Source organism: Leuciscus leuciscus, assembly GCF_965113295.1.
Source record: "Leuciscus leuciscus genome assembly, chromosome: 17".
NCBI classification, from domain to species: domain Eukaryota; kingdom Metazoa; phylum Chordata; class Actinopteri; order Cypriniformes; family Leuciscidae; genus Leuciscus; species Leuciscus leuciscus.
Genome location: NC_138741.1, coordinates 19308878 through 19334677, shown reverse-complemented (window position 1 = coordinate 19334677; position 25800 = coordinate 19308878). Strand labels below are relative to the sequence as shown.

The 25800-nt window shown below is 39.1% G+C and overlaps 1 protein-coding gene across 5 annotated transcripts in view; it reads left to right on the top strand.

Moving 5' to 3' along the window:
* slc8a1b (solute carrier family 8 member 1b) overlaps positions 1 to 25800 on the top strand; it is a 98659-nt gene that overhangs the window by 303 nt on the left and 72556 nt on the right. The window contains exons 1-2 of one of the 5 annotated variants that reach the window (XM_082143028.1): positions 16571 to 16880; positions 18187 to 20033. In XM_082143028.1, the coding sequence (XP_081999154.1) occupies positions 18214 to 20033 (1820 nt within the window). In that variant the 5' untranslated portion in view covers positions 16571 to 16880; positions 18187 to 18213. Of the gene's footprint in view, positions 1 to 16570; positions 16881 to 18186; positions 20034 to 25800 lie in introns of those variants that run through there. The other 4 variants (XM_082143025.1, XM_082143024.1, XM_082143026.1 and 1 more) reach the window with 4 other exon arrangements.

The window sequence follows — 25800 nt, the reverse complement described above, 5'->3', positions numbered from 1 at the left end:
CATATTGCTGCAGGAATCTTTATTCATGTCTTTCACTGGCTTCATTAAAATGAGCTTGGCTCTGTGTCTCACTGCAGCAGCTGAGCGCTGACTGTGTAACTTCTGTTTACTGCTTCTTTATAATGTCCTTCTCCTTGGCTGCTTTCTTAGTCTGAGAAAAATCAAAGTTAAAGATGAACTCCAAATCTGTGGACTCGACCGCATAGTAGAAACTGGCATGTCTTGTTTAAATATGTATAGGCCTATGTGCATGTTTCTGCTATTTTGGTAATTCAGAAAGTAGCATGTAAAGCTAAATAATATTAGTTTAGATGCTGTTTGTTTAGTTAGTTGGTTTTAAAGGAATAGTTTTATCATTTATAAACCCTCATGTTGTTACAAACCTGTGTAACTTCCTCTCTTCTTTAGAATGCCAAAGGAACATGTCTGAGCTGTTCTTTCTCATGAAGTGAAAGTGAATGGTGACCAACGGCTGTCAACCTCCAAAAAGGATATTAAAAAAAGCACATGAATCATAAAAGTGGCCCATATGACTCATGCACTCAGTTCTAAAGTCACACAATAGCTTTGTTTAAGAAACGGAATGAATTTTCATTATTTCATTTTTAATTCATTTCAATAATGAATTCATTATTCACTGAAACATTTTTTTTTCATTACTTTCATAACTCCCTAAAATAATTGAGCCAATTTCAACTTTATTTTTTAAGTTATAGGAGATTCAACCCGTACATATTTGAAATTTGATTATACGTGAAAAATTATGGCAGCAACTAAAAAATTTTTTTTTTTAATTTTAAGAAGGTAGACATTTTTTAGTGTGTTGCCTTAAATCATTCTTGACAGCTGTGGTGACCATTCACTAATTGAATGGAAAAGAGCAGTTTGGATATTCAGGTATACATTTCTCCTTTTGTGTTCCACAGAAGAATGCAGGTTTTTGAAAAACATGCGGATGAGTAAATGACACAATGAACTCTTTCTGTGTGTTTATCATTATCACACAACCCCTTCTTGAATTGGATGTCCGTGTGAGCTGTATATGTTGTTGTTTTTTTTGCTACAGAAGGAATATGAAGTGTGTATAGTAGAAAGGAACACGACACGCTTGATTCCTTTTGACTCACTGAAAATCGTTCCATTAACTACATCAGCATAACCTCTCAATCATGTCCATTTTGGGCCCAGTAACAAAAGCACCGGCCCTAGCAGGTTCTCGGGTGTCCCAATATTAATGTGAATTACTTTGGGTTCTGTGCAACCAAGTGTTACATAAGTAGCGTCTTTTATTCAACTCCAAAGTGAAGCAATATTTTGTATTTTATAATATTTTCCCCTCCTCATGCCCATTCCCATATTGCCACAGAAAGCTAATTTCCACATTTGCTGTAATTCTTGCTGTAGTTCCTTTTACTGAAGCTGAAAGCAGTCAAGACAGGACATGATTAGCACTTTAAAGTGGAGGGAAGCCCTGTGTGAATATTAAAGTGTTTCCTAAGATGAGAAGACAGACATTTTCAGTAAGTGAAGAAAAGGCCTCATTCACATTAAGTCAGCTAAAAAGTTTAGTGGGTTTTGTACGACCAATCATTTCCAGTGAGACATTGACAAAAGTTTGATTTTACAGTTGCTTATCAAAACCAGATAAAGTTGAACATTAGCGATGTATTGTTGTAATGTATTCAAAATGTATCCTTAGATTGAGATTGGATATTTAATTGCACATGCTCATTTCCACTATTTTTACACTTAGGGGGACGTTTACACGACAACGATATGCTTAAAACGGAGAAGTTTTTCCTTTGAGTTTTCCGCGTATAGACCACAACATTGTCAAAACGATCCCCATTCACACGGATCCGTGAAAACGACTAAAAATGCTGTATTCTGCTGCCAGGCGATTAGATGGCGATGAAATACTATAGACTGAACACGTAATATGCATGTGCATGACGTCATCGTCTTCAGCGATTCGCGTTTTTGTTGTTTACATGGAGACCGTTTTCAAAAACTTGTACTTTGAAACCCGTTTTCAGAAGTTTGCGTTTTCAGGCACCCAAAACGCCCAAACGTTTGCGTTTTCAGGCACCCTAACGTTGTTGTGTAAATGAACAGCCAAAAAGCATAAAAACGTTTTTAGTTGAAAACGGTGGAGTGTAAACAGCCCCTTAGATTATGTTTGCCGTCATCTAAATCTCGCTTCGAGTTAATCTTTAAAAACACTAATAATTTAATAATGCTTTTAAATAGTATCTTCAGCAGGAACAAACTAAGAATGAACAATACTTCTACTTCTATCTATTCATTTGAATTAATCTCTACATTTACTACTGCAATATCAAAAATGTTATCTGTTAACATTAGATCATTTTTATAAAACTAACATTAACAAAGGTTAATAATGTGGTAAAAAAAATACATTGCTTATTGTTAGTTTGTTTGATAATGCAACTAAGACACTATTATAAAGTGTTACCTCTTTAGCAAATTTTACTATATTTTGACTATAAATATAGAATTCTAATATCCCATTTATTAGTAATGAGCCATAACATAACAGAAGACTGATCTGTTTATTTATACCAGCCAGAATGTTAATGCCGATGCATCCCTACGGAGCAATTTTGTGAAATGATCAAATGATCTTCATGAAGAGTGTCATTTTCCATGCTTTCTCCTGTCTCCTGATGTGAAAGGTGTTGTCTTGATGCCCTGATCAGCATGGTGCTGTTTCTTCTGAAATCACAGCTGCAGACACAAGCTGTGACCCCCTTACTCGCAATCACAGGGAGGCAAATGTCCATGAAGAAACTTTGATGTGTTAGTCCTCCAAAAAGACAGATTGTGTCAACAAAGAGATAATCGCTGAAAAAGAAGAAAAAAAAAAAACACCATTGTGTAAGATACCAGAGGTAACTGTAGTTTCTATTTTTCTTACTGGGTCCTAACTCAGGGAAACTAGGGAAAAGGTAACGGAAGAAACCTGTTTCTAGGGAAAAGGTTAGCTGTTGGCCTCCACTGATCTGAGAATTGTGACGGGGCAGAGCTGTAGAGATGGTGATGAGCTGTGAGCATTGTCATTTCTGCTTCCTTAACTTCTCATTCTGCATAGTTTACAGCTGAGAGTGTGCATGGATATGCATGAGAATATGTGCCTGTGTGATTTGTAAAATCAGAAGAGCTGCTAGCCTAATTTTCCATTCCTTTGAACTGATTGGAAGCCACTTAGAACTGGTGAGGACCATCTGGAAAGTACCTGTATTTATGAGAGAATAACAAGAGCTGAAATGTCCATGTGACATGCTTTGAACATATGTTACACACACACTTTTGAGATTTCTGAGTTTGTTTTTTAATTGGTTAATGAATTCTTATTGTGAGGGGTGGTATTGATCAAGTTTGGGAAGAGAATGGTTTGTATTGGAGAGCACAATACATGGTGACATTACTGGTGTGCATCTTGAGACAATAACAGCACTGACATATTTGAATATGCCAGTGCAAGTTGCTTTCATTTTAAATGGCTCAAACATGCATTTTAGTCTGGGACTAGGCTTGAGCATTAGTTTATTTATTTATTTATTTATTTTTAAGGTATAAATGAGAAAAAACTTCCAAAATACCCAATTAAAGGGTTAGTTCACCGAAAAATGAAAATTCTGTCAGTAATTACTCACCTTCATGTTGTTCCAACCCTGGAAGGCTTTCGTTCATCTTCGGAACACAAATTAAGATGTTTTTGATTAAATCTGAGAGCTGTCTCACACGTAGTGTAACAGCGCAACGTCAGAACGTAGGCTCACTATTGGCCAGCATCACACACATGACCAGCGTCAGAGACCCACACAGAAGAAAATGAATAGTTGAATAAAGTCGTTATTTTGGTTTGTTTTTTGCGCACAAAAAGTATTCTCGTCACTTGATAAACTTATGGTAGAGCCACTGTGGTCACTTGGACTATTTTAAACATTGTCTTTACTAACTTTCTGGGCCGGCAAGTTTCAATAACATTGAAGCCTATGGAGGAGTGAGACAGCTCTCAGATTTAATCAAAAAATCGTAATTTGTGTTCCAAAGATGAACAAAAGTCTTACGGGGCTGGAACAACATGAGGGCGAGTAATTACTAACAGAATTTTAATTTTTGGGTGAACTAACCCTTTAAAAAAAAAAAAAGGATACGTTTTAGATATTGATGCTAATGGACAGGGTTTGAGCAGCGGACTGTACTGTTGCTATAGTAACCACAGACAAACACGATTTCTGTTAGCGGGTGTCTAGTAGTGCATTCTGGCGCAGACTTTTGTGCTTACTCACACGTTGTTTGAAAACACTGTTGAAATGCACTTACTGGTATGAAAAATATATATTGCAACTGCAAGGCTCCCCTAAATATTTAGTTTTGTCTTTTTTTGAGGGTATCAAAGACTTAATTGGGGGGGTCAGACCCCACCATAACTTGCATCTTACTGAGGATAGTGTTAGTATTATTCGTACCTTGAATCTCTGTATTTTAAACAACTCACTTTTCATACAAAATGCCTCATGCACCTGTAGAATCTCAGATTTTTTTACAATAAGAGTTTATTTGATTGACAGCTAAAGAAAGTCTACCAGGGCTCATGCTCATAATAGCTATGCTAATGACAGCATGTTATTCACAAGGAGGTGAAAGCGTAGGCTACAGTTTCTCTATAAGAGAGGCCAACACAGGTTAAGAACAAAAACGTCAGACGCAATTATAACACTCCTGATAAGAGATATATTCAGTGTCTGACTTCATTTGAATAACCACAGACTGTACAGTATGTTAAATAGCAGTCTTTGATTTCTGTTGAATATCAGCATTAGGCCCACACTTTGTCTAGGCAATAGAAGTTACCTGACTGCACCATGCAGGGCTAAGCTTTACTTAAAGTCACCATGAAATCAAATTGACCATTCTAATTTTTTAATGAAATATTGCAGAATTTATTAAAAGACTTCTCTGATGACGTGTTTATTGGCGTGAGGGCGGGGCAACCTGTCATTCACACGAGATCCAAGAAATAGCAAACCACAACCATCCAATGATCCAATCAATTCCAGTTAGACAAAATCAAGTCCCGCCCTTCATTTATTTCAGATTCGAGATCGAGAACTTAAGCGAACTTAAATATGCATCACAATAGGGCAGAAAACAACTTCACAAGACGTGTGATCGAGCGCAGGCGAATTTTTCCATGAAATGTGCTTGATTTCTGGTGAGCACTGTACCTCAATTGAATGACTCCCCATGTCAGGCTAAACTAGAGGGTTTCTGATAATTATGGTAATTACCTTTTAAGTATCCGAGCCCAAGACCATTAAAACGTTCTTATATAAATATGAAACAGCGGTGCAACGTGTGCTGACAGCTCCTGTGGTCCTGCATGCCCACTCAAACCTTTCTGCTCAACAACCCCCTGCACTTTATTCACATATACAAACGCAGACAGTTGCACAGAAATCTCTCCCTTCATCCCATCTTCCTCTCTCCTCTATTCATCTCTGATCCCTTCTGCACATGACAGACCGCAGCTGGCTTTGAGTTCTGTCCCCGTTACTCCCCGTCTTTTCTTTTTTTCTGTGCACACACACACACACACACACACACACACACACACACACACACACTTACAGACAGACAGACAGACAAGCAATTATCAAAGGCAATGAGACAGTTAGTTTGATGGATTGTCTATTATAAAGTTGCTGGGGTAAACAAATATGTTTACTTTTATCTCATTCATGGATTAAAATTCAAATGTGAACAGAATTTATTTTAAGAATTCTGTTTTCTTAATGCAAATTGATATGGGTCCAGGACGTGCACATCTAGTTTTTGGAAGTTTTTGGAAGTATCTTATGCTGACCAAGGCTGCATTTACTTCGATATAAAATACAGTAAAAACTGTAATATTGTAATAATATTTTTACAATATTACATATTTTACTGTATTTTTTATCAATTAAAACATCTGTTTTGTTAATATATTTTAAAATGTAATTTATTTCTGTGATGACACAGCTGAATTTTCAGCATCATTACTCTAGTTTTCAGTGTCACATGATCCTTCAGAAATCATTCTTATATGCTGGTTTGGTGCTCAAGAAACATTTATTATTATTATCAATGTTGAAAACAGTTGTGCTGCTTAATATTTTTGTGGACTTTTTTTCTGGATTCTCTGATGAATAGAAAATCCAAAGGAACAGCGTTTGTTTGAAATAGAAATCTTTTGTAACATTATAAATGTCTTTATTGTCACTGTGGATCAGTTAAAGGCATCCTTGATAAGTAAGAGTATAAGTGCAATTTAAAAACAATAAAAACATCTTACTGATCCCAAACTTTTTAATGGTAGTATATGTTGTGATTTTCACGTCTAGATGAACCGGCTCCACACAAATTTTTATACTTTGAACAAATGTTGGTCCTTGCATGGCCCTGTTCGCAATGTAGACAGCTTTGTTGATTACAGCGAGAGTGATCTAATTTTGTTGAGTCATGTGGACTGTGTGGGTGTATGTGAATACATTATGGTGAAGTGAGAGGTGTACAGTTTTATCTATCAGTAAATAAATGAAACAAATAGAATTTTTACACAATACTTACAGTGCTGGTCAGAATTATTTGCCCCCTTGGTAAATATGATCAAAGATGGCTGTAAAAAATAAATCTGCGTTGTTAATCCTTTTGATATTTTATTTAAATTAGCACAAATCTAACCTCTAATTGAAGTAAAATAATTTAAAGTGGGGGGGAAATTACATTATGAAATAAATGTTTTTCTCCAAAACACATTGGGAACAATTATTTGCCCCCTTTTATACATTTTTCCAAGATAACAGCGCTGAGTCTTCTCCTATAATGCCTGATGAGTTTGGAGAAGCACCTGACAAGAGATCAGAGACCATTCCTCCATACAGAATCTCTCCAGATCCTTCAGATTCCCAGATCCATGTTGTCGCTTCTTCTCTTCAGTTCAGCCCACTTATTTTCTAGGGTTCAGGCCTGGGGACCCATTTTTGTTTTAATGTTTGTTTTTGGATCACTGTCCTGTTGGAAGATCCAAACCTAATTTTCTGCCAGAGGTCCTAGACATCTTGTTCAGATACATGACCTCATGGATTTGATCAAATACCAACAGATAAAAATCAAAACCTGACAACCTGTGCTAGATATCTTATAACGGGATGTTTGGATCTTCCGACAGGACAGTGATCCAAAAACAAACATCAAAATCAAAACAAAAATGGGTCACTGAGCACAAAACCAAGCATCTGCAATGGCCATCCCAGTCCCCAGACCTGAACCCTATAAAATGAGTGGGCTGAACTGAAGAGAAGAAGTGCCAACATGGATCTGGGAATCTGAGTCATGACTAGCTAGTGGATTTCTTCAATGATGCATCGCACTATGGTAGTTAAGCAGCGAGTTATGTTGTACGGGAAACGCACCCCTGTTTAGTTCCTGTTTTGATGAAGCCCCTCCTTCTGAAATACAAAATATGCTCTGATTGGTTAGCTGGCCCTGTGTGTTGTGATTGGCAAACCGCTTAGAGCATGTTCCAGAAATGTCGCGGCCCTTACCATAACCGCGAGTTTCATCCGCTCAGGTGTAAATATTAGCAATGGCGTCAATTTTGCCATACCAGTTCGAGCTCGATTCAGACCCTGAGAATGTTTGCGAACAAGAGGCTCATGCAGAACCTTTGCAAGCACAGATTTTTCAGGATGTTGCAGAGTGGTAAGTTCCTAAGGACCTGTGAACAGTCTTACAAAAGCGAGAGCTTACAGAAGCTAGAACCACGTAGCTAAACACTACATCAACACTAATGTTAGCTAGCAGGCTAGCGTAACTTAGAATTGGAACTGTTAATAGAAAACACAAAAACAAATAAAACATACTAACAGGTTTTGATCCATAAACTGATTGTCCTGACAAAGGAACTTTTCCATGTTTCAGGTGGAGCTTTTGTGCATAGCCAGCATTGTGCTCTCTTAGGTTCTGGAAGCTGGCCTCCATAAAATGTGTTTCAAGTCACATTTATTTATACAGCGATTTTTACAATACAGATCGTTTCAAAGCAGCTTTACAGAGATAACAGGAAAATAATGCAGCAAAGTTTGTTTCCAGAAGAAAATAGCGTCACAGTCCAGCTTAAGTTCGTTCAGTGATGTTTCATTTTTGTTGTAAAAAAGTTATTAATTTAGTTTATATATATATATATATATATATATATATACATATATATATATATATATATATATATATATACATATATATATATATATATATATATATATATATACATATATATATATATATACACTCACCTAAAGGATTATTAGGAACACCTGTTCAATTTCCCATTAATGCAATTATCTAATCAACCAATCACATGGCAGTTGCTTCAATGCATTTAGGGGTGTGGTCCTGGTCAAGACAATCTCCTGAACTCCAAACTGAATGTCAGAATGGGAAAGAAAGGTGATTTAAGCAATTTTGAGCGTGGCATGGTTGTTGGTGCCAGACGGGCCGGTCTGAGTATTTCACAATCTGCTCAGTTACTGGGATTTTCACACACAACCATTTCTAGGGTTTACAAAGAATGGTGTGAAAAGGGAAAAACATCCAGTATGCGGCAGTCCTGTGGGCGAAATTGCCTTGTTGATGCTAGAGGTCAGAGGAGAATGGGCCGACTGATTCAAGCTGATAGAAGAGCAACTTTCACTGAAATAACCACTCGTTACAACCGAGGTATGCAGCAAAGCATTTGTGAAGCCACAACACGCACAACCTTGAGGCGGATGGGCTACAACAGCAGAAGACCCCACCGGGTACCACTCATCTCCACTACAAATAGGAAAAAGAGGCTACAATTTGCACGAGCTCACCAAAATTAGACCGTTGAAGACTGGAAAAATGTTGCCTGGTCTGATGAGTCTCGATTTCTGTTGAGACATTCAGATGGTAGAGTCAGAATTTGGCGTAAACAGAATGAGAACATGGATCCATCATGCCTTGTTACCACTGTGCAGGCTGGTGGTGGTGGTGTAATGGTGTGGGGGATGTTTTCTTGGCACACTTTAGGCCCCTTAGTGCCAATTGGGCATCGTTTAAATGCCACGGCCTACCTGAGCATTGTTTCTGACCATGTCCATCCCTTTATGACCACCATGTACCCATCCTCTGATGGCTACTTCCAGCAGGACAATGCACCATGTCACAAAGCTCGAATCATTTCAAATTGGTTTCTTGAACATGACAATGAGTTCACTGTACTAAAATGGCCCCCACAGTCACCAGATCTCAACCCAATAGAGCATCTTTGGGATGTGGTGGAACGGGAGCTTCGTGCCCTGGATGTGCATCCCACAAATCTCCATCAACTGCAAGATGCTATCCTATCAATATGGGCCAACATTTCTAAAGAATGCTTTCAGCACCTTGTTGAATCAATGCCACGTAGAATTAAGGCAGTTCTGAAGGCGAAAGGGGGTCAAACACAGTATTAGTATGGTGTTTCTAATAATCCTTTAGGTGAGTGTGTATATATACATACCGTAAACCGTTCTGGAGAAAACCGTGATGTCATTGTCCAGCTCAGTTCAGTTCTTATATAATGGTGTCAATGCAGGCAGATCAATATTATTGATGAATTTTAAATTAAATGTTATTTAAGCAAGCCCAAAGCCAATGGCAACAAAGGAGAAAAAGGCAACAGTGGCAAGGAACCCAAACTCCCATCAGGTGGCAGAATGGAGAAAAAAACCTTGGGAGAGACCAGGCTCAGTCGGGGGCCAGCTCTCCTCTGGCCAATTAACAAACAGTGTATGATTATTATGATTCAGACAGCATTATGACACATTGGCAGCACACAGATAAACAATTGGGATATAATGTTCAGGAACAGTGTTAAAATTGAACCACTGTTTTCTAAGTTCATCCGCCTTAGGAAGGCCAAATAAAAGGGTTTTGGAACCGGGGTGCAAAAAACAGCAAGTCTTTGACATGGCAGCAACATGCTACAAAGAAGGTCTTCTCTAATGCAGCTCAACCAGGCTTCGCCCCTTTTTTTGCATATTCCGTGGGCAGGGATTATTTAAATTAGTGACTTTGTGACTTCACAAGATCCAGAAGAAGCGCGTTGTATTCCCAACGAGCCATTTGTTGTAGTTCTTGAAAAATGCTTTCTGTTAAAGAGAATAACTCCCTTTGGAGTGGACTTTGAGCTTTTTAACCTTGCAGATCTTTATGCTTAAACGGCAACATTACACACTAACTAAAGTTGAAAAAGTGAAAAAGCATAATAGGACCCCTTTAAGACTTGTTTTTAGATAATATATCTTGAATTATGTTTATTTTTTCCCAACAAATTGTTTCAAACAAAATGTGGTTACTTCACTAAAAACAAATTTTGATATTTTACGGATGTTTATCTATTCTTATTTGGGAAACGACAAAAATAAGATTAATAATTAAGATATTTTTTCAGTGTTGGGTTCAATGCAGGGTTATAAATTGTTGTAAGTCTTATCATGGCATTTGTAGCTGCAAGTGTTTTAACAGAATAATTGTTTGGGGTTATTTAAAGGTAGTAGGAAACACTTTCTACTGTACCACAACAGCCCGGGATGTTGTTCGGGTTTCAACTGGGTGTTCTGACACTCCAAAGACATCTTGGGGATTATTGCAGTTTTTAAGACATTACACATGTAGTTATGATGATCTGACTCAGTATGTGATAAAAGACATCAGCAGTGATTAATCGTTACTGTTAGTTTTAATGGAACATATTGGCAAAAAGCCTCACAGTCACAGCAGGGGTTCAAGTACAGATGTTAGGCACACACACACACATTGACCCAGTAATTGGAGTAATACTAAATCCCATGACTCCACAGCTGATCGGAGCTCAAATTGCTTGCAGCTGAGTACACTCCTGCTGGATCGGTTTGGTTTGTGTTTCTGGCTTGTCTTTGGGCGTGCTTGAACAAACTCAATTCCTACTCAAGTATTGGCACTATCACAGCTAACTTAAAAAATCTGTCACGTTTTAATGAAGTGGCAGCAATGAAAGTTTTATAAACTGTTTGGATGCGAATCGCATGGCAAATAGCCTAATTAAGTTGTTTCTGGGACGTGTCCATAGCTGTTGGTTTCCATTATCTAATTGGCTCTAAAGCATGTAAACATGTATGAAAACAGATGCAATTTGTGCACACCAATATACAATACCACTGTCTGGAAAAATGTGCCCAAGTACTTTTATTCAGCAAGGATGCATTTAATTAATCAAAAGCATGGCATCTTAGACATTTGCCTGCGGTTTCACAGACCGTAAGCCTATAGTCCAGACTAAATTGCATGTTTGAACTGTTTTAACTGAATGCTGTACTGACATATCTTATAAAATGTCAGTGCCATTGTTTTGTCTCAAGATGCACACCAGTATGTTTTTTTTTTCTAGGGCACGTTTATGAAATCTACTTAAATGTCCTAATTAACTAAGTAATAATTGAATACCTTTCTGTGAAATCAGGCCTTATAATGTAAAAAAAAAAAAAAAAAAATTCACATAAATGCCGTTCTTGCTAAACTTTTTATTCATCAAAGAAAACTGAAAAAGGTATCAGTGTAACTTTCAACAGAGATATTGAGCAGCACAATCGTTTTCTGCATTGTCAATAATAATTACAAATGTTTCTTGAGTACCAAACCGGCATATTAGAATGATTTCTGATGGATCACTGAAGGATTTGATGGATCATTTTTAATATTTCACAATATTACTGTTCTATTTTTTTTATTTGAAATTGAGCCTTGGTAAGCTTAATAGACTTTCCAAAACATACAAAAAAATCTTACTGACCCCAAAAGTTTGAACAGCAGTGTACAGCAGGCTGTATATGCACAGGAGTCTACTTTTCATGTGTCAGTAATCTTTCTGATTTTTGGTAATTGGGAGGGTGGGAATAATAGGGAATAAGAATATAATTTGTGATGCTTCAATGGAAAAGAATCCATTCTATGATTATTCACACAGATATACAGAAAAGCATGTGACTGTGTCTGAAATGAGCAGAGTCCAGTGTGGTGACTGCTGTCATGACCTCTGGCGCTCTGTGCTGCCGACTCGGTTTGGTCTTAAAAAGAGCAGCACACAATGACCCTGAAGGCAAAACCAGACCCACTGAACCTCAAACACACACTAACAGATTCACTTGCAAATGTAGGGATATTCTAGCATAATTTACTCACCCAAACCTGTATTAATTTACCGTAGAAAACAACAGGAGTTAAGCTCAATGTTAAGGCTGTTTCCACACAATATGGAACAATTGCTTTATGTAAAGAACAAATTTAAATTTGATGGTCATGCTTATGGATTGAATTTGATTTTACATGTTGCCATTTGTACTCTCCAAACACATAACAACATTACTGCTGCTAGAGCTTCTATGTCGTAAAACAGACACCTTAGATTCACACTAAACCCTTAGACCTTTCAAATGATCCGAAAAGAAGAATCCGAAACAGTCTTATCATGTGAGTGTCAGAAAGTTGTGCAGTGCTTTGTGTACGAGAGTAACGGGTATTTCTAGAGAGACAAATAGAATGCGAAAGTATGACTGAATTTTCATGCCAAGTGTGTGTTGGTCTAAACGGGTCTTTATTCTGCCATGGCAAGGTCTCTCTCTCTTTTTTTATAAGAGCAGTCTGGATATTCTGATAAATAACTTAATTCAAGTTTGGAATGACATGAGGGAGTTGATGATTTCAGTTTAAATTTTTGGTTGAAAAAAAACTTTATAACTTAAGGTTATAAATTGACACACATATATTGTACTGTATATATGTTCTTGGTTTGGTAATGATTTGGTGTGTAAGTAGCATATTTACATAAATGTAAATATCAAACAATACCAGCCAGACATAATACTACTGTCATATATGCATGTTTTAGCACCCATGAGGAAAAGAAAGTGCACATGTAAACAAACCTTTTTCACAGTTAACATTTCACCAACAGTCAGAAGAAAAACAGGTTTTGTGTCACATTAGGTCTGAGTCAGATGAAGTGATAAAGAGCTGCTCTGTGGAAAAGGTAAGAGAGTGAAGAAGACAGCTGAGAGTTATAAGATATTATCATAGAGACAGGAAATATTTCTTAACATACCCCCACCCTGTTTAATTGCTCTCAGTCTATCTTAGATCAGGGTACAGTAATCAAAGAATATGGCCTCCTCATATGACTGATAGTGTACGAGAGAGAAGTAACTCTGCATTCTGACAGAATCTTTATAATATTGTGTTTTCAGTTTGCTAACAAAATGTTATTCAGTAAGCAACTGTAATTGTATTCAGCGGTTGGCCTTTTCACCCTTTGCTCAGTATGAGTAAGCTTTTTGCAAAGATCCCTGTGGGACCAAAAACAGAATTATACAATTACAGAATTAGTAGATTATATAATGTTATATTCTGAGTGCATTAAACTGCAACTGTCGTGATATGACATCACATCATTTTTAAACATAAATTCAACAAAATGTAAAAATATACAATCTGCTCCACTTTATTGCAACACAATATTGGGCTTTAAATTGCGTTTTAAACTAAGAGATCATGACATGACGAATTGAACTTCTAATGGTCACATGTCTTCAAGTACGGGTTCACAAATCAGAAATGGAACTTTGGAATGCAGTGAAATTTCTACAGTATGATCATGGATTTCTGGTCTCCCGCATTTACATGATGGAAGTCACTGGAATGAAACGTGTAGTGTGATCTCCCCTGAAAGTGCCAAATTTGTGAAAATATCCTCAGAAATGTAGTGATATGAGATCTAAAGTGCTCTGTACTATAGCTCAATAAATCATGAATAGCTCATATCATGTTTCACTTCAGATCTATTTAGTAATATCAACAGGTTTATGTTAAGGCATAAGGTATTGTAATTATCATTCTAATATAAAAACCATTATGTTTGTGTGTTTGTCTGTGTGAAAGAGACAGTTAAACTAACTTTTTTTTTTTTACATATCAGGCTTTCTTAAACTGGCAATAAACTGCTGGATCGATGCTGGAGGAAGAGAGAGACTGTGAGGGCGAATGAGGGATGAGTAGAGAAACAGGGAGAGGGGAGGAGAGAGAGAGAGAGAAAGAGAGAGAGAGGCGCATCTCCCTCTGGCCAAAATGAACAAGAACTAGGCCACGCTGTACCGCACCTGAGCAAAGCCAAAACAGCTGCTGCTTCTTTTTTAACTCACCTTTAGATTTATTGAGGGAAAAAACAACTACTGTAACTTTATTTTTACATTAGTGGCAAAGCTCTACGTCCCTACTCCAACCACGGTGGTGTCTAAGGAGCTGCAAGGACGTAATAACATAATCAACTTTTGCATGTGTGTGGCAGTGTGTAGTTTAGATCGCATCACTGTCACTGAGCTCTGATGGGTGTCAGATGTGACCTTATAAAACATATCTGAGGTAAACATAGATTAATGAAACACTGTTTCAAACAAAAGAGCACAAGCAAATATTTGCACAAGTCTGGCAGGATTTGCCACACCTGTCTGATTCTACGAGGTAATATTAATTACATTAATATAGTGTGTTAGAGTAAGAAAAAATATTAGATGAGAAATTTGTTAAAGAAAGACCACACTTACCTGTGCTGCAGTTTCATGCCGCTCATATCTAATATGGTGCCTCTGTTGGCACAATGTGTCACTGCAGCCAAACCAAAAAAGTAGGTAAGCACTGTAGGAGACAGATTACTATAAAAATGCTGCCCTTTTTTGATGCAATATTTAATGACCTGATATTTTGTTTCTAGATCACACATTTAATAAAAAAATGTAAAAAAAACATTTGATAGGCTACATGTGATGAAGTCATGTTGCATGTGTTTTTAGTAATGGCATGGAATAATTTAAAGAGTAAGAACTTTGTTTAGAAAAGGATGAAGATCAAAGGAATCTGCTTAGTTTTTAATGAAATGATGCAATTAAGATGTAAATTTGAGATTAAAGCGTGTGTGCGTGCGTGCGTGCGTGCGTGTACAGGTCGCCACAAGGATAGTGAAACCTGAGATCACCTTATGGCGACCAGCCAGCGGCCCCCACGAGGAAAATGGATTTAAAAAATACAAAATTATGCTTATTTGAAAATGTAAAAATGCAGAAAGTTTTCTGTGATAGGCATGTTTAGTGTAGGAAAGTCCTCATAAAACATGGAAACCCAACGTGTGTGTGGTCCAGGTATGCCACATAGGGCCTACGCTATGGGTCAAAATTATCCCACAAAGACAGCATATCAGAAATCCTTGTCCTTGGGGAAATTTTTTGGTCCCCATAAGAAAAACGGCTTATAAATCATACAAAGTAATGGAGTTGGGGGATAAAATATATGGCCTACAGTTTGTACAGTAGGCTATACAAATCATTAGCCTATGTCTATGGAATTTCCCCATAAAACATGAAAACCCAATGTGAGTGTGTGTGTTTGTGTGTGAACAAACACTGATTATTAATTGGTTTCTTTTGAACCTGCAATGTTGCTTGCAACGTTAACATTTTACTAACTGACAACAGTGGCACAGCAAAAACTCGAAGACCAGTGTGCAAATCTGCAAGTTTCCTTTTCAGTCTTTTTATATAGTTTATATATTTAAACGTTATTAAATTAATTTGTAATCATTAATTAAGATATATTCATTCCCTTCTCCAATTTAACGAATCATTCTTTTGAGTTGGATCTTTTCCAGGTTTAAAATTCGGCCTAAATGATCCGTTCACAAATCAGACTGAACTGATTCGGTTAGCGGTTCACGAATCAACAACGGACGAGAATCGTTTCTCGGACACTCTTTTTCGTAAATATTTGAAAAACGATGAGTGAGCGGTTAGTTAACGTATTTTGGGTGTATCGATGGACTTACAATTTGGGATAAAAAATATAAGTTGATATATTTGAATGGGTTATTTTAATAGACGAAGAACAGAAATATTACAAATTAAACGAACTGGAACTGAACCGATTCGCAAAATGAATGGGATTTCCCCCTTTACTCAGACAAAAATAAAGTTAATCGTAGAATGGTATACGGCTGGAGAGGTTGCAGTATAGAGAATGAACAAGATGTCGAGTGTGTGATGCATTACACCACTACAAATGAAACCGGAATTGTATCACGTGGGCACCGTCCTAGTGGATGATAATTAATTCATTGATCATCACCAGTAAAACGGATAAAGGGTCATTTGTGTTCATACATGTGTATGAGAGAAGGCAACAAAGGGAGGGAAGAACGACACAAACGTTAAAGCAGAATCTCCGCTCTCTCTTCTTGAACGCAGCGCGTATCCCAGTCAGAGCGCGAGGACCCGCGGCACGCGCGCACACGCTCGCTCGCTCACACACTCACTCACGCCGTTCGTTCGTTCGTTCGTTCGCTCACACACACACACACACACACACACACACGCACACACACACACACACACACACACACACTCACTCACGCACAGTCACACACAGACTGAACCAGCCGAGAGAGTGAAGACCGAGGAAGAACTCGCACGCACATTTCAGCTCTCGTAGATTTGCTGATAAAGCATCCGATATTTGATCGCTACGGGTCTGTTTGGGGAAAAACAAACGCGTGTATGGAAATCGGAGGGTGCACAATACTCGCGTGGGTCTCTAATCTTTCCTGCATACCATATATAAAAACCTAAACTAATGCGAGCTGGGATACTACTGACGGCTTCCGACACGCACTGTCTCCGTTAACACTCCTGCTACCGCTTTCCCTCAGACTTGCTACTTCACGGAGCACCGTTACGGTAAGAGCACCTTATATTTATATGATGTGATTGCATGGAGATTAATGGTAGCTGTATCGTTGCACGAGGGTTAATTGGGGGCTACAGACAAACCGAGTAGGTATCACATTCATAATAATCTTTACGGAGAGTGACCCATTTGATACAGAGGTGCGCTCTCGTGCCCGTCCAGCGCGGTCCGGTCCGGTCCGCAGTGGCCCGCGGATGATGATCTAACCGGCTGTTCGCCTGCACCTCGTTTTACGGGATTCTGATGTGCACGTGAAAGTTGTATTAAACATGATCCGGTCTCGAGAGCCTCTGCGCCTTTGAGCACATCGCGGGGAAAAAAGCCCTTGAGGCAACCGTTTATCCGAACAATAAGGAATTGTTATACCCGATAAGAAATTAGGCATGTCTGCGACGCGTATGATGTGGGATAACAGATGTTTCATCAGTGGATAGGGTAGAGGTGCTGAATGAGAGCAGTAGGTTGCGGTATGTGAATGAGAGTGAGCGAGATCTGAGCGCAGTGCTGAATTTAAGCGCTCTGTATTCGGTTCTTTTGCATGTCAGATCAGTAAACCGAGGTCAAACGATAGTTAAATCTACTGAAATGTATAATTAAATAATTATGTTGGCTTATTAGAAGCTAAGTGGTTTATTTCATATGAATGTATGAGTAAGGTCTGCAAGATTTTGCTGTGCACTATGCCCATTGATGACTGCAGATGTTAGTGTGTGACACTGTGGGTGTGTGTCCAATGACCATGCATGTGTTTTGCACCATGAGCAAGTGTTTCAGCTTCTTGCCTCAAGTGTTGATTGCCACCCATTGTCTGATAATGGATTTTGCAGGCATCGTTTGAATTTAGGTTTGCTTTCTTGCACCAGCATCCCAACCTAAACTTCACTAGATTATTATTATTTTTTTATCTAAAACTACGCTCTGGACTAATAGCGCTTTTTAAAGAAGAAACACCTTGCAGAATGTAGAACGTTCAGCATTAGGCTTAAAGTGAGCATCTGGACTTGTTTATGCATTCTGTAGAAATGAACCTGAAGATTGAATTGATAACCAAATTCTACAAATGAATAATCAAGTCCAGATTCTCCAGAATAATTTTTTACCTAACAATTCTGGAACATGCTTTTCAGCAAACACTGTTAAAATGTTCCTAAAATGTCAGTCTTGAATCAGTGTCAAACACCTTATAATATAACAACCATTTTTGACAACACGTGTGTTGTTGCTTGTTGGTGATCAGTGCCCTGGTTTCATTTTTCTCCATTTTCTCTTCTTTCTCCTGTTCTCTTTCTATTATAGCAGAAGTTTGTCACAGAGTAAGGAACGATGAGGCTTCGTGAGACCTCCCCACGCCTCTTCCTGAGCTTTCAGTGTCTAGTCGTCTTGGTGATACTGCTCTTTAACGTCCACCATGTGACAGCGGAACATGCTCCGGACCAGAGCCAGGATCATAGTTCTCCTGCCAACAAGTCTTTGTCCTGTGGTGGGACTGTCACATGTGCAGCTGGAGTCATCCTTCCAGTGTGGGAACCTCCAAACCCTTCCTTTGGGGACAAGGTAGCCCGGGCCACAGTTTACTTTGTGGCACTGGTATACATGTTTCTGGGAGTTTCGATTGTTGCTGACCGTTTCATGGCATCCATTGAGGTAATCACCTCTCAGGAGAAGGAGATCACCATTAAGAAACCGAATGGTGAAACGACCACCACAACTGTACGCATCTGGAACGAAACTGTGTCCAACCTCACCCTCATGGCTCTAGGGTCGTCTGCTCCTGAGATTTTGCTCTCAGTGATTGAAGTGTGTGGCCATAACTTTGAAGCTGGTGACCTCGGACCCTCCACCATCGTCGGCAGTGCAGCTTTCAACATGTTCGTCATTATTGGAATCTGTGTCTATGTGGTGCCCGATGGAGAGCTTCGCAAAGTGAAACACCTGCGTGTTTTCTTCGTCACCGCTTCTTGGAGCATCTTCGCCTACTTGTGGCTCTACCTGATCTTGGCTGTTATCTCGCCGGGCATCGTCCAGGTGTGGGAGGGTCTCCTCACTCTTTTCTTCTTTCCGATTTGCGTGGTCTTTGCTTGGATCGCCGACCGCCGGCTCCTGTTTTACAAGTATGTTTACAAGCGCTACCGAGCCGGCAAGCACCGTGGCATGATCATTGAGACTGAGGGGGACCGTCCTCTGCCATCCAAGGTGGATATCGAGATGGACGGGAAGATGCTGAACTCTCACGCAGTGGACTTCTTGGACGGAACTCTGGCTTTGGAACTGGAGGACAAAGACCTAGATGAGGAGGAAGCTAGGCGTGAAATGGCAAAGATCCTGAAGGAACTAAAGCAGAAACATCCCGATAAAGAAGTGGAGCAGTTGATTGAACTTGCTAATTACCAGGTGCTCAGCCAACAGCAGAAGAGCCGTGCGTTCTACCGATGCCAGGCGACCCGCTTGATGACTGGAGCAGGTAACATTCTAAAGAAGCATGCAGCGGACCAGGCTCGTAAAGCAGTGAGCATGCACGAGGTGCGCAGTGACACTGGAGAGAATGACCCCATTTCTAAGATCTTTTTTGACCCTGCCTCTTACCAGTGTCTGGAAAACTGCGGAACTGTGGCGGTGAATGTGATTCGGCGTGGAGGCGATCTCAACCAGACCGTGTCGGTGGAATTCCGCACAGAAGACGGAACCGCGAATGCCGGCTCAGACTACGAATTCACTGAAGGCACTGTCGTTTTCAAGCCAGGTGAGACGCAGAAGGAGATCCGAGTTGGAATTATTGACGATGATATCTTTGAAGAGGACGAGAACTTCCTTATCCACCTCAGCAATGTCCGTGTGCTTCATGAGGGTGATGAGCCAGAGACCACTGAGGCCAATCACGTGGACACCATCGCAACACTCGGTGTGCCCTCCACAGCAAGTGTCACCATCTTTGACGATGACCATGCTGGAATCTTCACATTCGAAGAGCCAGTCGCCCACGTTAGTGAGAGTGTGGGTGTCATGGAAGTGAAGGTCCTGCGCACGTCTGGCGCCCGTGGGGTGGTGTCACTGCCGTATAAAACCGTTGAGGGAACTGCCCGTGGAGGAGGAGAGGACTTCGAAGACTCCCATGGTGTTCTGGAGTTCCAAAACGACGAAATCTTGTAAGTCATAGTCTCATATTTACAGTAATATGTGTTTGGGTTCCTGTCCTGATGAGTCACTCCTAAAATATCACTGTTAAGAAGAACTATTTTAGAATAAAAAAAAAAATTCAATTGTATTAGTATAGTGCCTTGTCAGAACAGGAATGTCATGCATGTAAGATATTTTTTATGTGCCCGATGGAGTGGCATGCATGAAGTATTTAGCTCTGTGACATCATTGTGATGTCACTATGATATCAGAACCATTGTGTGCAAAAAGCAGCTAATGGAGGATGTCAACAAAAAGAAACTCCCCAGATCTACTTCTCATCTTCTCCTCTTCTCCATATTTTCATGTATCTTTCATTCACAATTCTCTCTCTTTAGATTTTAGCCTCAAAGCCTGATTCCTCAGAGTCAGTGTGAATGATGATGATGATTATAATCTCCTGTTTGGCAGATGTTTGACTGTTTGGTTTCCTGTTTATTAATTATTTTATTTAGTGACCGCTTCGTGTAGTGTGTGTAATGTTTAATGAGGCTTCTTTTTGCTTTTGACTATAGCCTTTGACTCAATTGTCCCTTTCTGGAGATGATGCATGCATGCCTGTAGCTTATGTCATGACTCATGACTATATTCCCTGTTGAAAAAAAAACAAACTTAAACCTTATATGGTCTCCCATCCTGATCAGGCAGTTTTGTTGACTGGATTAGAAGGGTTTGGGGCAATTTTTAAGCTGGCCACCCAGCTAAACATCATCTTGTCCAGGCTGGGAGACCAGCATCTTAAACCATCAAAGATTAGTAAACCAGCTTAGTTTTTTTCAACAGTGTTTGCCCAGGTTTCTTGCCATGCAAATCCCATAGATTTGCTATTATGACAACAAAAATGTTCTACAGCTACAGATCATAGAGTGAGTGTGTTTTGTTGTTTGCTGACAAGCTTTTGCTTGACATGAGAGGGAAGCCTCAAAGCTATCTCTAACATGTCTCCTGCACCTGAGCAAAGGTTGTTGAAAGTGAAAAATCAACACATCTGTATAAGATGCACAGTAAAACAGAAAACTGTCCATCTGTCCTGGTATAAAAGACGTTAGGCAAGCACAGTGACCGATTGTAATAGGGCCGTGTAAATTTTAACCAGATTCAAAGCAGATGTTGAGGGTCAGACTTTCAGGGGCCTGTTGGCCTGTTGCATACTTTCCATAGAGCAAAGCTGTGCACGCCTTTTAAGTGGATTTTAATAACACTCCTGTAATGAAATGATGAAGGGATAGGGGGTGTGTCATGCCCTGTGCTGTAGACGGGATTGTGGCTGCTTTAGTCTTGCAGCTCAACTCGCATTCAAGAACTCCGATGTCTTGATTTCCTTCGGATCTTAAAAAATTCCAGAACCTATAATTAGAACATTATCTCAGCATATTGGAATATGAGTGTGGAACAAGGTTGGAATGCAGGGTTACCTCACTTTGCAAGACTGTGATTCATCGCACTTTCTGAGCCCTTTTGGAACTGTTTGGACGCTCTGTTTACTAAATGCAGCTCTGTGAATTTTTATTATTCGCTCCAAAACAGTATTTGACTACACTCAGAACCTACTTCTGTATGTCAGTGAAAGATGAATGGACTGCCAAACTCTCCCTTTACTGCCAAACTGTTAACATCATAGATTGCTTGTGGAAACACAACTTTTTAATTTCCTTACAGGATTGTGTGGTCTCACTGTCACACAGTAGATCATCTAGATTGAAACTCATCTCATGTGGTAAATATCAGTTCAATATCCCCTTTATTGAGGTGCCTTCTGGGTCTAATGGTTGTGTTTCAGTGGTATCATGGGATCTTAAGAAGTCTAAGCCAGATCTCATAGAAGGAGACAAGTCTGAGAAACACCATCGTGCTGCGATGTCCTTGAACACAACCCAGAAGTAAGGCAGAATGGATTGCTCTGGAAAAGAGAGAGAAAAGAAAAAAGTCAAAGGGAATGAGAAAATAGATGATCTACATCCCAGAGCCAGAGGCAAACTCCACCCTAATTTCAGTTTGTAAGAGAAACACAGAACTAAAGTTTGAGATCCTTGCAGGCCTGTAGTTTCTTTACTCCCATTGGATTATTCCGAGAGTCAGGATCGCTGGCATTAACTGATAAGCAGATTTCCACAGAGCTAGAGCACTTGTCATTCACAAAGTTCTACAAATCCCTTGATCCTTGCATGTTTGTTTATGAAATATTTGGCTTATTGATTATTCCAGCTCCCAATAAATGTGTTGTACTGCAGTCCTGTAGCCTGGGAAAACCCAGACAACTTCCGGCAAATTTAGATTTGCTCTGCAAGTAGTCTGGCAAAGAGCCCATTCAAGCCCATTTCTAATCCGTCGAAATCACGGCACCAATCAGAAACGTTGAGGCGGGCTTTACACAATGACGATCGCTCTGATTGGTTTTAGGTCTATCCAATTGTGCCCAGAGGCATTTGAGCGACGTCCGTTGGTGAAGCACACTCAACTTTTAAATGCATTATTATATTAAAATTGCAAACACATGAGGACAGTCTCCATGAAAGACCCACCGGCAGATGAACGTGCTGCTACATTTCTCTCCGAAACGGTAGGAAATGAAATTAGATTTAATAGAGGATTTTAACTGTGACGAGATGATTGACAGGGCAGTTTACGTGACAGGATGCACGCGACAGATCCGTCCGATAAAGATGACGAAGTAGTATGTCCCAAAGCTTGCCTACTTTTTTGCTACACATTCAAAAGTAAATACCTTTTCTTCACAAAAAGAGTACATGCTTTTATGGCGTAGTGTAACTTAGACGAATTAGGACGCAGCATATGGCTTTACACGATGACGATCGCGATCGCTCTGATTGGTTTTAGGTCTATCCAATTGTGCCCAGAGGCATTTGAGCGACGTCCGTTGGTGAAGCACACTCAACTTTTAAATGCATTATTATATTAAAATTGCAAACACATGAGGACAGTCTCCATGAAAGACCCACTGGCAGATGAACGTGCTGCTACATTTCTCTCCGAAATGGTAGGAAATGAAATTAGATTTAATAGAGGATTTTAACTGTGACGAGATGATTGACTGGGCAGTTTACGTGACAGGATGCACGCAACAGATCCGTCCGATAAAGATGACGAAGTAGTATGTCTCAAAGCTTGCCTACTTTTTTGCTACACATTCAAAAGTAAATACCTTTTCTTCACAAAAAGAGTACATGCTTTTATGGCGTAGTGTAACTTAGGCGAATTGGGACGCAGCATATGGCTTTACACGATGACGATCGCGATCGCTCTGATTGGTTTTAGGTCTATCCAATTGTGCCCAGAGGCATTTGAGCGACGTCCGTTGGTGACGCCCCTTTGGAAATGAGTTATTAATTGAGCTTTGCCAGAACATAACTCAGTTACTACTGAGAATGGTCTGGTTTTAACCAGGCTAGCAGTCCTGCAGATTTTCCCATGAAATCAGAATTTTTAAAAAAATTGTTCGTCTACTAATGAGTTTCTACAAAAAGCAGGGTTGTGGTAAATTGTATATTTTTGTTTTGTTTTGTTTTTGTGTGCATTTAACGACTTTTACTTTCTAATTGAGTTCCTTGATTTTTATTTCATTTGAATTGAGGTAGCAAATAGAATGCAGAATTACAATTTAAATTGGAACAAAAGCAAGTTGAATTAAAATGATTTGAAATTTAGTTTTTACGTAGAAAAGCAAAGATTGTCAAGACAAATTTTGAACATTGGCTTGACAGAGGCTTGTTTGAAACTTTAACACATATATTTTGATGGATGGATGGATGGATGGATATTCTATCATTCTGAAATTTGCACAACCCTGGGTTTCCTGTATTAATTTCCACCAGATCCCACTTAAAAAATCCTGGCCAAACAAAAAAATATAGCGCACAGTCACAGTGCACACAGATTCAGAGTACTGTACATTGTTAGCTTTAACTGGCATTTTGACATTTGCTCTCATGAAATGCCAGGGCACTGTGTGGCTAGGAGAGTCATATCTATGCTTGTACATCTGTTGTTTGACCGCCACACAGTCCTCCAGTTTTGTGTGTGTATGTGGATGTAGCCTATGTCATTTTGAAGCAGCCATTGGTAAGATGTCCTTAAAGCAGTCGTGTTTATGGGATTATGTGTGTGTAAATACACCGTTATAAAACGGTGTGACAAATGACATCTGTATCTGTATCTGACAACTTAATCATCAGACCGTCCCGCTGGACAGACTCTGAATGAGATGAAAGAAGGAATAAATGAAGGCAAACATTAGGGAGAGAGAAATATGAGAGCGAGGCTGTGTTTAAAAAAAACATTTTTTGCTGCCTAAATAGAGAGCATTTTAGGCATCACAGACTATGTCCAAAAAGTGCTGTGGACAGCTTGCTAGGTTTTTGAAAAAACCTGGTCATGAATTTATATTTTGCAATAACTGCATTGTATTTTTTTTTTTTTATATATATAAATGAATGATATAGAAATAGAAATATAGGCTAGAATTTTATATTAATTTTGAAATTATTTAATTGCTTTTTCTAAACAGCACCAGCAATTATGTTCCTTGATGCATCACATGCTAGCTAGTGTCCATCTCTCTGTGCTTGTCACAAAAATGTAAAGACATTGTTATTTTGATCCTCATATCCGTTTGGTGGCTATACATTTATTTTTTATGTGTTTTGGAGAACAAAAAAAAAAAAAGTTGTAGATTAACAGATTTTCTTTTATTTTTAAATGTACAAATTGCTAATAATTTTTTTTGTAGATAGTTTGATTTAAATCATGTAAATTACCGTATTGTTCAGAATATAAGACGACCCCCACTTTTCAAGATGTACCTTTTGGAATAAGGCTTTATGAAGACCAAATCTTGTCTTTTAAAGAAAATTATTTCATATTTTTCAGATTTCAATTCTTAAACACTTTATGGCACAGCTACCATAAAAATAACCTGAAGTTCTCATTTAGTAGATTTAGTAGACTGATTTCTTACCTTTTTTATGTACAGTGACAGATGCTGGCATGTCAAAAAGGTGTTTGATCTGCATTACCTGTAACCAATCTTATCTAGGGGGGATATGAATGTTTTTTCCTTCACATAGCGCTGAAAAGACAGCAGTTTCTCCCTGAAGTCGGAGGGCAAGTGCTAATCCATTACACTGCATCTTACGCCGCATCAAAGAGGCCACTTCGAGGATTTTGACAGGCAAGTACGTCAGTACAGAGCTGAAATAAGAAATGATGGCCCTCGCTGGTGGGAATGTTCAGCTCTTTGGCGATTTTAAGTGCCTTCAGCTGGATGACTGCTCTGGTTATGGGCAGCCCCTCATTTCTATTTTGTCTACGTACTAACACACTTGCCTGTCAGTTTCTTCCAAGCGGTAAGCTTTGCTTTGAATGTCTTTTTTGGGCTCACCATCTTCTAACATTACACTCATTAAGCAGCCAATAAATATGGTGTCAGAGAGTTGTTTGACTCGTACTGATGTTTGATGACTCGTTGCGGGTGTATTATTGACATTTAAAAGTTTATACCCCGAATATAAGACGACCCCATTTTTTCAGATGTATTTCCAAGAAAAAAATATCATCTTATATTCTGAACAATACAGTACATCCTTGTGGGTCATTCTTGCGGTTCGACTTCCATCGAACCTAATAGGGTCACTGGCTAAAGGGGACATTTACACGACAACGATATGCTTAAAACGGAGAAGTTTTTCCTTTTGAGTTTTCTGCATACAGACGACAACA